The sequence below is a fragment of the Schistosoma mansoni genome, chromosome W, assembly GCF_000237925.1.
Source record: "Schistosoma mansoni strain Puerto Rico chromosome W, complete genome".
In the NCBI taxonomy this organism is placed as follows: Eukaryota; Metazoa; Platyhelminthes; class Trematoda; order Strigeidida; family Schistosomatidae; genus Schistosoma; species Schistosoma mansoni.
Genome location: NC_031502.1, coordinates 56,309,506 through 56,321,115, shown reverse-complemented (window position 1 = coordinate 56,321,115; position 11,610 = coordinate 56,309,506). Strand labels below are relative to the sequence as shown.

The window sequence follows — 11,610 nt, the reverse complement described above, 5'->3', positions numbered from 1 at the left end:
GGGAAGATTCAAACAAACAATACTAAATGAATATATACTACTTATATTGACATAAGTAGCACATACCACAGGACAAGATTTCTCCTATTACATAGTTTATTCTCATAACTGTATTGTTTCAATTAACTTAGCACAATATATCTCCAACTATGTATTACATTCGAATGATTTTTATTTTATTACATTGATCGTTATTCGACACCTTCCAAAGGACTTTTTTACCTTTGAAGTTTCTAAATTTACTGATGAATGTAACTAAACTGTTAAGAATCAACTGACTTCCTATAAATTATGTGATGGAATCATAATTTACGAGTTATCTAACTCACATAATTTACTGTACCTCACTAAATCACAAAATGCAAATCTACATACAATTGATTTGATAGACGTAATGAGATATGGGTCTTATGCAGAGTGGAGTATTCAATGAAGAAACGCATTTGTTATTAATATTAATGGCACATTTGCCAATAAGAGACTAATCAATTGCAGTCCTAAATATCAATGGGAAGATTCAAGTAAACAATACTAAGTGAATTTAAACTTCACCTCATTGCACAAGCAAGTGGCTATCAGGACTCAGTAGTTAAGTGAATAACGTGATGGCGTTTGAAGAGAACGGAACTTGAGTCCCATTACTTACTTACTTGGATAAAACGGGGAGCTAGGATACAGCTGGGGAATTTAGACTTCGCAGGTGATCTAGCTCTTCTATCACAGATTGAACAACAAATGCAGGAAAAGACGACCAGTGTACCAGCAGCCTCAGCAACAGTAGGTTTCAATATACACAAAGGGAAAAGCAAGATACTCCGATACAATACAACATGCATCAACCGAATTACACTTGACGGAGAAGCTTTGGAGGATGTGAAAACCTTCACATATCTGGGCAGCATCATTTATGAACACGGTGGATATGATGCAGATGTGAAGATGCGGATCGGCAAAGCAAGAGCAGCATATTCACAACTGAAGAACATCTGGAACTCAAAACAATTGTCAACCAACACCGAAGTCAGAATTTTCAATACAAATGTCAAGACAGTTCTACTGTATGTGACAGAAACCTGGATAACTATGAAATCCGTCATCCAGAAGATAGAAATGTTCATTAACAGTTATCTACGCAAAATACTTCGTGTCCGTTGGCCAAACACTATCAGCAACAAGTTAGTGTGGGAGACAACAAACCAGATTCCAGAGGAGGAAGAAATCAGAAAGAAGTGCTGAAAGTGGATAGGACACCCAAGTGCATCACAAGGCAAGCCCTCACATGGAATCCTGAAGGTTAAAGGAGAAGAGGAAGACGATAGAACACATTAGGTCGAGAAATGGAAACAAATATTAGAAGAAGGAACAGAAATTGGATAGAACTAGAAAAGAAGGCCCAGGATAGAGTGTGTTGGAGAATGCTGGTCGGCGGCCTATGCTCCATTTGGGAGTAACAGTCGTAAGTAAGTTCGAGTCCCATAGTGAACATCAACTCTGAGATGTAGGTATATACAGTCGAAGAGTCTCAAAAATAGGATGGAACGCACATCCTCGATTCCATTGCTAGCCACTATCCATCTTTGTTTAGAATGCTTGTGAATTAAGGCTATATCGAGCCAATACGCACAGTATGCACACATGTCAATAAGAGACTGACCAGTTGCAGTCTTAAGCATCAATGGGAAGATTCAAATAAATAATACCAAGTGAATCTAAACTCCACCTCGTTTTACAAGCGGGTGGCTATCAATACTCATTAGTTAAATGGATAACGTGATAGCGTTTGAAGAGAACGGAACTTAGTTCGAGTCCCATAGTGAACATCAACTTTGAGATGCAGGTACATACATCCTCGATTCCATTGCTAGCTACCATCTATATTTGTTTATAAAGATTATTATTATTATTATTAATCGGTAATCAATAAATTTTTTCTTCAAAAAGATGAATATAACCAATTAATTAAGTTTTCTATTATTAGTATGATCTTTATTATCAAGATTTAAAAGTACCCCCCCCCTTTCTAATATCTTTTTATTTCTACTAGGTGCCATGAATAAAATTTTAAAAAATACATACTCAAAGTTAATCAACGTCATTTAATTATTATTATAAACAACCAATAAATAGTTACTATCCCACGTAGTTAAATGTCATTCTTTGTTATTATTGCTGAGTAGGTGTAAATCAGTCATGAATAGACTTCTATATATATACACATTATAGATTACATCTTTAGTAATTAATCTAAACAACAAACCAATATTGATTCAGTACTAATCAATGTATTAAGAACAGTTCACTGTGGATTATTCTACAATCTATTTACTTCAATATCTACTTCTTCAATCATTCTAATCATGACAACAGTAATTAATGGACATTATATTCTATGTATTATTTTATTAATTATAACATTAGGTTTATGTCTTACATCATTAAGTACAGATTATTGGAATTGTGGTAATCTATTTACAACATGTCGTAATACTGAAGATCAAGTTATCATTTTATCAATGGCTAGTTTATTTATTTTAAGTAGTTTTTGTATACTACTTATTATTTTATTAGATATTATATGTTTACGTTCAGAGAAACTTTCTACACATTGTGCTTATATAGTTATACGTTTTATATTAATATTGATATGTGCTATAGCATTATTAATTGGTGTTTTATTATATACAATATTGATAGATAAACATTGGTCATATTTTTGTGCTATAGTTGGATCTGTATTAGTTACAATTGTAGTTATATTAACAATTATGTCATGTCCATGTACAAATAAAGACGATTATACTAATAAGACCTTTTAATGGAACTTCTTTGATGAAACAATATGGACAGTATGGAGAAGTAATCCGGGTTTTTTGGGTCTTAGTTACTAAGATACTGTTCTCAAATGTACTCCATTTTTGTTTTTGTTATTATCATTTTGTAACTAAGTTAGCTTACGTAGTAACATTCTTGTTGTTGTTGTTGTTGTATATTTGATGAGATACATTGCTCATACCATCTTCTTTTCAAATTTCCAATGTTTGTTTTGTATTGTGCTAAATTCAAATATGATATATATATATATATAAACCAAAATCATACTGAAATGAGTTTTGGATTAGTTACTAAGCTATATTGGGCGTACTACCAGACAACTGAATCAAAGAGTTAGTGAACACCTCCTTTCGTGATTAGGAAAAGGGTATTGTCAAGTCAATAAGGAGCTCGGTTCTTTCACACTTGATTGATAGCGGTTATATAGTTGACAGAAATCAATTAGACATTAACACCGTTGGATGCCGGCCGGCTCAGTGGTCTAGTGGTTAAGGCCCCGGCTCGAGACTGGTTGGTCCTGAGTTCGAATCTCGCGAGTGAGGGATCGTGAATGCGCATTGCTGAGGAGTTCCACAATAGGACGAAACGGCCTTCCAGTGCTTTCAGGTTTTCGATGGTGGTCTAGCTTCAATTGACTCATGATTTCAACTAAGAAATCAGTTATTTAAAGTTATTTATCGTATTCCTACTAGTTTTTTTTCCTTATGGGGTTCGATCTCGTCTCTTACACATAACAGAAGATATATAGGAATTCGATCCCACTATGTAACATTGATTCAAGCTTTTATTATTGCTTATCACAACTAGTACACTTGTCATCACACCATCAATTTGTATCCTTTACTTATTATGTTTAGTTATGTAATCTATTCCACTGTTAACTGCCTTAATTCGTTTAATAATTTCGTATATCCATATAAATATTACTGTATATTAGAGTAAAGCTTCATGAGGATCTAATTGAAAACAATATTGTTTGGTTATATATATGTTGTTCTAGTTACTAAGCGTATGGTTAATATAAGTAATAATGAGGTAATGAGGTTGTTCAGTAGTACCGAGAAATAATACAACATTTTGGTCAAACTATTTTCCTAGCCCCCCCCCCCGATGAATTAATAAAAATATCAGAAGGGGTTTTGTGGATATTTCAGTATTTTCATAGTTGAAATCATCAGTCAATTAAAGCTAGACCACCATGGAAAACCTTCAATTGACTCATGATTTCAACTATGAAAATACTGAAATATCCATAAAACCCCTTCTGATCTATAATCATATGCTCACTAGTGACTGACTGTAAGAAATGTTTCCTTCAGTTCTAGTGGGAAGTAGTGACCAGTGGAGTTCAACCAAGTCTGTTGTAGAGATATCAACTCACTGAAGACAATTGGTGAACGGTTGCTCAACTTCGTGAATGGGTTGAAGTTAGACAATAACACCGTTGGATGTCGTCTCAGTGATCTATCGGTTAAGTGCTGTGGCACGAGACCGGTAGGTCCTGGGTTCGAATCTCGCGAGTGAGGGATCGTGGATGCGCACTGGTGAGGAGTCCCATAATAGGATGAAACGGCCGTCCAGTGCTTCCAGGTTTTCCATGGTGGTCTAGCTTCAATTGACTCATGATTTCAACTATGACAATAAAAATATGATAGATTTGATTCGTTCTTCACTACATTGGTCATATATATATTTACGTTAGACTTTTGTGTATTATCTCTTAGATTCCTTTTCAACTCTGTGGATGTACACTTTCGACCATATTATTGTTGATCTTATAAGGTCCTAGTTACTGTTATCTCCGAACCTATGTTGGTAATTTTGTGTGATGACTAGAAGCAATGCTCATTCATCTATTTACTCCTAAAACCATTGCATACGCTGTCGCTAAACGATGAATTGCAAAATTTAGTCTGTCATCAACTTTTGCTAATGACTGTAAAAGTCAATTTGAATCTGGTCATTCAACGCTCAACTGACCGCTTACCACTCATAAGTCATTAGTATAGTAAAATAAATTCTTTCAACACTCGGAAACTTCTCTTTCAGCTGTAAATGCGCCGAAATGAGTAGTTAGTGATGTACATGCTGTGACTGAATTCATTTATGACATAAAGCTTCGATTTCATGGATAATCTATGTACCGAATATCTTTGTTACTCAACATGAATCTTATCTTCTACGTAAGCAAACTTACTAGCTCCTAGTATAAGGTTAAGCCCACTCCAAATCTATAATAGTTAACCAATATCTTTATCCGACCTGCCTTCCAGTATAGTACTCACATGAGGGAACTGATTTAGTAAATAAATTCCCAGAATAAATGGTCTTATCATCATTCAACATTTATGCTTACTTATTTAATTCTAATGGACACCAATAGTTTTGGATGATTATGGACTACCATCATATTATGGAATGATTTAATGTCAAATGTGTCTGTTCCTTGAAATTATCAGTTTACAACACTCATGTTGCTCTACTTCTGGATATAAGTTGTTTGTCTTCCTATTTTACATGAGGTTGCTATGAAGCTTACCTTCAAATACGATTTTATTGGAAATACCAATTGAGAGAAGAAATACTTCTTTTCAACTAGTTCATTGTTATGACCCGACGCTAATCTATAGGTTTTACAATTTAACTATCAAATTAATTTGGGTGGATCAGTTCAGCAATATATCTCAATATTTTCGGTAAAGATAATAATCAGAAGGGGGTTTTGTGGAGATTTTAGTGATTTTATATAGTTGAAATCATCAGCCGACTCAGTGGTCTAGTGGTTAGGAGCTCGTGCGCGAGACTGTTAGGTACTGGGTTCGAATCTCGTGAGGCGGGATTGTGGATGTGTACTGCTGAAGAGTCCCACAATAGGACGAAACGGCTGTCCAGTGCTTCTAGGTTTTCCATGGTGGTCTAGCTTCAACTGACTCATGATTTCAACTATATAAAGATAATAATCATTTCAAATTATACAATCCGATTGTTAAATGGATTGAATAAGAATAAAGTCTGATTTAAATTTGTGTAAAACTAAAGAAAGTTCGAGGAGTGTAAGAATAATTAGAAGGAAGATCATGATAGATTAAAAGGAATTCTATATGTAACTTTAAAAGCTAGCATTATATCGTTTCAGTGACTAGTATTGACTAGATTAGCCAGAAAAGATCTTTCTACTATTTTATCTTATCTTTTATTCAATCATGAGGGGTGATGTTGAGAAATACGATGATATATTCGCCTGGTTGTATACCAAACATAACTGACTATTCAGGAGTGGTTAGATTGGTAAATACATATAGAAGCGGTGACACTGGGTAGTTTATCTTTATCTAGTGAACTAACTACTAATTGACCGAAGAAAGAAGAACATAACCTTTCTGCCTTGATTATTTATACTAAGGCCCTTCCTGTAGATCATATGATTAATTCACTGAACTTGTCCCTAAAGAGATTTTTATAGATATATGTTTTGTCGACCCCCGTACCCCAAAATCCGGAGAACGGTTTATGGTAGTCGCTTTGGCATAACACCAAACCTAATAGGGCTAACCGAACACATAGTCCAGTCCAGACATCAAAAGGTATACGTAAGCTTGCCCAGCCACATGTCGAACACAGAATGTACCGTTGCAGCTAGTTATATTCAAAGCAATAATAGTTCAATCATACTATTTGTATCATCTATAAACTAAATCTTTACAACAATATAGATCTCAGATGATCAACCTTTAATTACCTAGACAATCATTAGACTAGTTATTCTAGAAACTTCTAACTATCTATTAAAAAAAGATGGATAGTGGCTAGCAGTGGAATCCAGGACTCGCGTTTCCTCCTATTTAGGACTTGTCATCTTTGCTTATACATCTTTGCTTATAATGCTTGTGAATTAAGGCTGCATCGAGGCAATACGCACAGTATGCACATATGCCAATTAGAGGTTGACCAGTTGCAGTCCTAAACATCAATGTGAAGATTCAAACAAGTAATACTAACTGTCAATTAATATTCTTACATTCAAAACTCTTTCTATTCAATACACATATGCAAATAGATATAAATTCATAACCTGGAATTCATAATTCAACGAATTACATTCAAATGAATACATGATCATAATACAATCACGTTGATGACCTAAAATAGTAATAGTATATATGATCATCATATGTGATCATATAGATGATCTGAATAATAATAATAATGACATGTTAAACTATGCATGTATTCAATTAATATGTTAAATAGTTTGCCATTACTATAAATAACCTTTCTTTTATATATATGTATATGCATATCACCTTTATTTAGTGTATATATGTAAGGTAGAATTATAGCACAGTTAAAAGTATAATGAATACACAAATGAATATGCATAATCAGAAAGGCTTTTTTATGTAGAGATTTAGTATTTGCATAGTTGAAGGCATGAGTCAATTGAAGCTAGACCACTATGGAAGCACTGGACGGCCATTTCGTCCTATTGTGGGACTCCTCAGCAGTGCACATCTACGACCGATAGACCATTGAGTCGGTATCCGATGGTGTTAATGTTTAACTTCAACTAATCCACGAAGTTGATCAACCGTTCATCGATTGTCTTCAGTGAGTTGATATCTCACAACAGACGTGGTTGAACTCCACTGGTCACTGCTTCTCACTAGAACTCTAGGGATTATCTCTTGAAGTCAGTCACTAGTGAGTATATGATTATCATCAGAAGGGGATTTCTGTGGAGATTTAGTATTTGCATAATATATGCGTAAGAATATATAGTACATATTATTACAAAGAGATTTTATTAGGTTCAAACACTAATGTGAATATTAAATATTGACATTCAGTTAAAGAGTTCAAAATAAAGACAAAAACGAGTTCTATATTGCACGACTGTGGTGTGGGTTACTTATGTCCACATAAGTAGTATATGGTGGTGGTCAGATATAGAATGTATTTTGGCAGAAGATCGATAAAAAAGAACCGAAATGGAACGCAATTGGTATGAAAATGTATGACCAATGAAATCAGAGAAGACGGACTGATATTTACAGAAGGAACAATCAAGATTGAGTCAATTGATTATTATTTTGCAAATTAACTATTTACTATATGGTTATCAGATTTTAGAGACATGGTTCGCAATTCATGCTTAAATACATTCGATTGTTCCCACCCGTGTTCTTGATCACTACACTACTAGGCCAGAATTAATTTATTTTAGCTTTAGGAAAGGCAAAACTTTTGTTATTTAGAGGAATAGTTCGTGTATAATGTTAAAGAGTCTCATATTAGAACAGGTACTGTTCAAGTTCCTGTGGTTATCCCATAGAGAGACAAATCTAAAACGACTTTTATGTTCCAATTCAAGAAATCATCATAAAAAAAACTACCGCGTCATCAGTGGTACCCTAAATTTCTTACACATTCCAACAGTTTGTTTAGTATTCACACTATTTTTATTTGATTTTACTTAATTCATGTTGTTTCATATTTTGAGTGACTTTTCGTGTATAAGGGTCAGCTCACAGAAATATTACGAGTGAATGTCGGTGTCGGACAAGGCTGTTTACTCTCTCTCGCTTTCTCTCGCTTTTTTCTTTCTTCTGGTGGTCGACTAGACTATGAAGAACTTCACATCTGAGGGAAAGCACGAAATACAATGAACGGGTTGGATACAACTAGATGATTTGCACTTCACAGATAACACAGCTCTTCTATCCCATACACATGAACTAATACATGTCAAGACAAACAATGTAACAGCAGTCTTTAGATCAGTAGACCTCAACATACACAACGGAAAAAGCAACACCCTCAAATACAACACAAAGAAAATCAACTCAACCACATTTGATAGAGAAACTCAGGGAGAGGTGGTAACTTTCACGTATCTGGATATTATCATTGATAAACAAAGAGGATCTCATGGAAATTCGAAGGTAATGATTGAAAAATTAAGAAAAATATTCCTACAATTGAAGAACATATGAAACTCAACACAAACTTTAACCAACACCAAAGTTAGGATCTTCAATACTAATATATGTTCGTACGTTCATACGAAGCTACGGAGCTATTTCATACCTAAAAATATATTGACAAACTTATTTGAGTTAAAATCTTAAATTCATATGTTCTATTAAATTTACTTGGTATTGTTTACTTGAATCTTCCCATTGATGTTTAGGACTGTAACTGGTCAGTCTCTTATTGACATATATGCACACTACGAGTATTGTCTCGATACAGCCTTAATTTACAAGCATTCTAAACAAAGATGGATAGTGGCTAGCAGTGGAATCAAAGATGTGTGTTTCTTCTTATTTGGGACTCGTCAGCTGTATGTACCTGCACCTCAGAGTTGATGTTCATTATGGGACTTGAACCCAGTACCGTTTGCTTCAAACACCATAACGTTATCCACTAATCTACTGATTCCTGATGGCCACTCGCTTATGCGATGGGTTGAGGTTTAAATTCACTTGGTATTGTTTGTTTAAATCTTCTCATCGCAGGTACATTCATTCATTTCAATCATTGATTTAAACTTAAAACCTTAGAATTTATTCTGTAAATATATTTTTCACTTAGTATTGATGATATATACTATAAAATATTAACTTTACCTGTTGCCCCTTTGGAGGCTACTGCCGGTCCCAAGAACGAATAAAGGGGGAGGGTTGGCCAGGGGGTTAGCGACTCCATGCCATAGAAAACTAACAATAAAATATTATATCTAAACTGATATTGCATATCTTAGCTACATAGATTTTACGGAATCTATAGTCAGTCTTATAAATAGTTAGTTGACTTCTTTGTTAGATCATCTTTATCACTAACTAACTAACTAACTAACCATTTTATAGTCACCTTCAAGTGTGCTTAGCATTTGTTTGTTGAATGTAGATTCTTTCCATTTCCGTTCTTTCTTTCTCGATCTTCTACTGAAATACATTCTATTCTTGACTATTGTTATGTACTACTTAAGCGGATATAAGTAGCCCACACCACAATAGCAGTGTTAAATTGGTTTAACAAATTGTATTTCGAAATCGATTTTCACATTTGTTTGCCATTGATTTAGAAAAAATTCTCAGAGGTCATTTCCAAAGATATTTTATTTATCGAATCTTCTTACAACCTATCATATTCAATCTATTACAGGTTTTCGTGTGAAGGATGAATTACAATGATTAACCGATCATTGTATGTATACCGGCTCCTTTGATCATATGGAGTTAGTTACATAAGTCGGTTTGGGTTGTGTACTACTGATAGCGATAGGTATAAGTAGTATGTATCATTAATGGAAAATGGAATGCTTAGCGGCAGGAGGTTGGGAAAATCGAAGAGAAGAGAATAAGAATAGAGAATGATTATTAATGGAAACGAAGGAACAAGAAAGTCTGAAACAATTGATGGATATTTTGTAAATAAAGTATCTACTGTATGGTAAGCAGAGATGGATAGTGGCTAGCAGTGGAATCCAGGACGCGTGTATTGTTCTATTTGGGACTCGTCAGCTGGATGTACCTACGTCTCAGAGTTGACGTTCACTCTGGGACCCCAACCCACTCCCTTCAAGCGCCATCGCGTTATCCACTCGGCCACTGAGTCCTGATAGCCAAACAATACTAAATGAATTTATCTACTGTATGGTTCTCAGATTTTACCAAGATATTCTGTAATGTATCAAAGTACATTCAGTTGTTCCCGATTATGTTCTCGTTAACTATAGTTCGTCGACATCTTATTTCCTTTTTGTTTTCGGACAACGATGGGAACGGTTTAGTAGACCACATCACAAAATAAATCACATTTTCCCGTTAGCAATATGTAGCCACTTCAAGATATTTATCCTCATAGCTTCATCATTGTGACATAACTTAAAACCATTAGTTAAATGTTTAAAGCGGAATACATATGAACCTAATCTGAATTCCTTATGCGTTAACCGTCTATCAATTAAAACCAGATATATGCATACGAGAACAGTCTTCTGTTATTGTTATTGTTTCATACAACTGACAAATAGTAAAATCTGTGTCCGATCTCATGTAATTAGCTTAGTAACATTCCTTAGTATCATCAATATTCAATGAACACTTGGATGGGAAACTGTGATAGAGTGGTTGAAATTCAACTACCAGTAGTCGACATTCTGTCATTCTCAATGTTCGTCAATGTGATAACCATTCAAATATAATTCATCTTACTGAATAGTGCTTTTTGTATTACATAATTCCATAGATCATTGATGCACAAGTTTAACACAGAACAAGTATGAAAACGTCTTTCCACCTGTAATATGTTAGACTACAATATCCTATTCAACACATCATCACTACATTAATCATTCAGGGAGACTGGTACTTTAATAGTAATCTAGTTGTATTTGTTTATCTCCACCATCACATACAACAGAGTCACCATGCAGACCACCTACAATCACTCAATAATGAATGGAATCGTCGATTAAGTAGCTTTTAATTAATTACTAACTAACTAACCAAGTGATTTGAATTGGGACAATAGGTTTTGGCACATTACTTGTTAACTGAGTCCCTCTCTATGACGGTTCACACAATGTTTTCATCAAATTGAGCACGCACTTGAATAAAAGTAATTGGTCTAAAAGTCATAAAAGTTCGTGACTTCCAAATATCAATGTCGACCAGAAATCTCTTCGATCGTTTTGCATCACTTCTAAATAATTGGCATCTGTCTACCTTCAAGCTGATCTAATGATTAGTTCGACTGAACAGATAACGCTAA

General features: G+C 34.5%; 1 protein-coding gene and 1 non-coding gene across 2 annotated transcripts in view; both read left to right on the top strand.

Annotated features, from left to right (window-relative positions):
- The window catches only part of Smp_198560 (putative neutral sphingomyelinase), a gene marked incomplete at both ends in the record, with an annotated part of 10,632 nt that extends 7,816 nt beyond the window's left edge, over nt 1-2,816 (top strand). The window contains one exon of the mRNA XM_018790245.1: nt 2,419-2,816. Within this exon, the coding sequence (XP_018655607.1) occupies nt 2,419-2,816 (398 nt within the window). The remainder of the gene's footprint in view (nt 1-2,418) is intronic.
- Nucleotides 2,817-3,303: 487 nt separating this feature from the next.
- Nucleotides 3,304-3,372, top strand: Smp_tRNA_01090_Pseudo_CGA.1.1. The gene has a single exon. It is a non-coding gene (tRNA).
- Nucleotides 3,373-11,610: the final 8,238 nt, after the last annotated feature.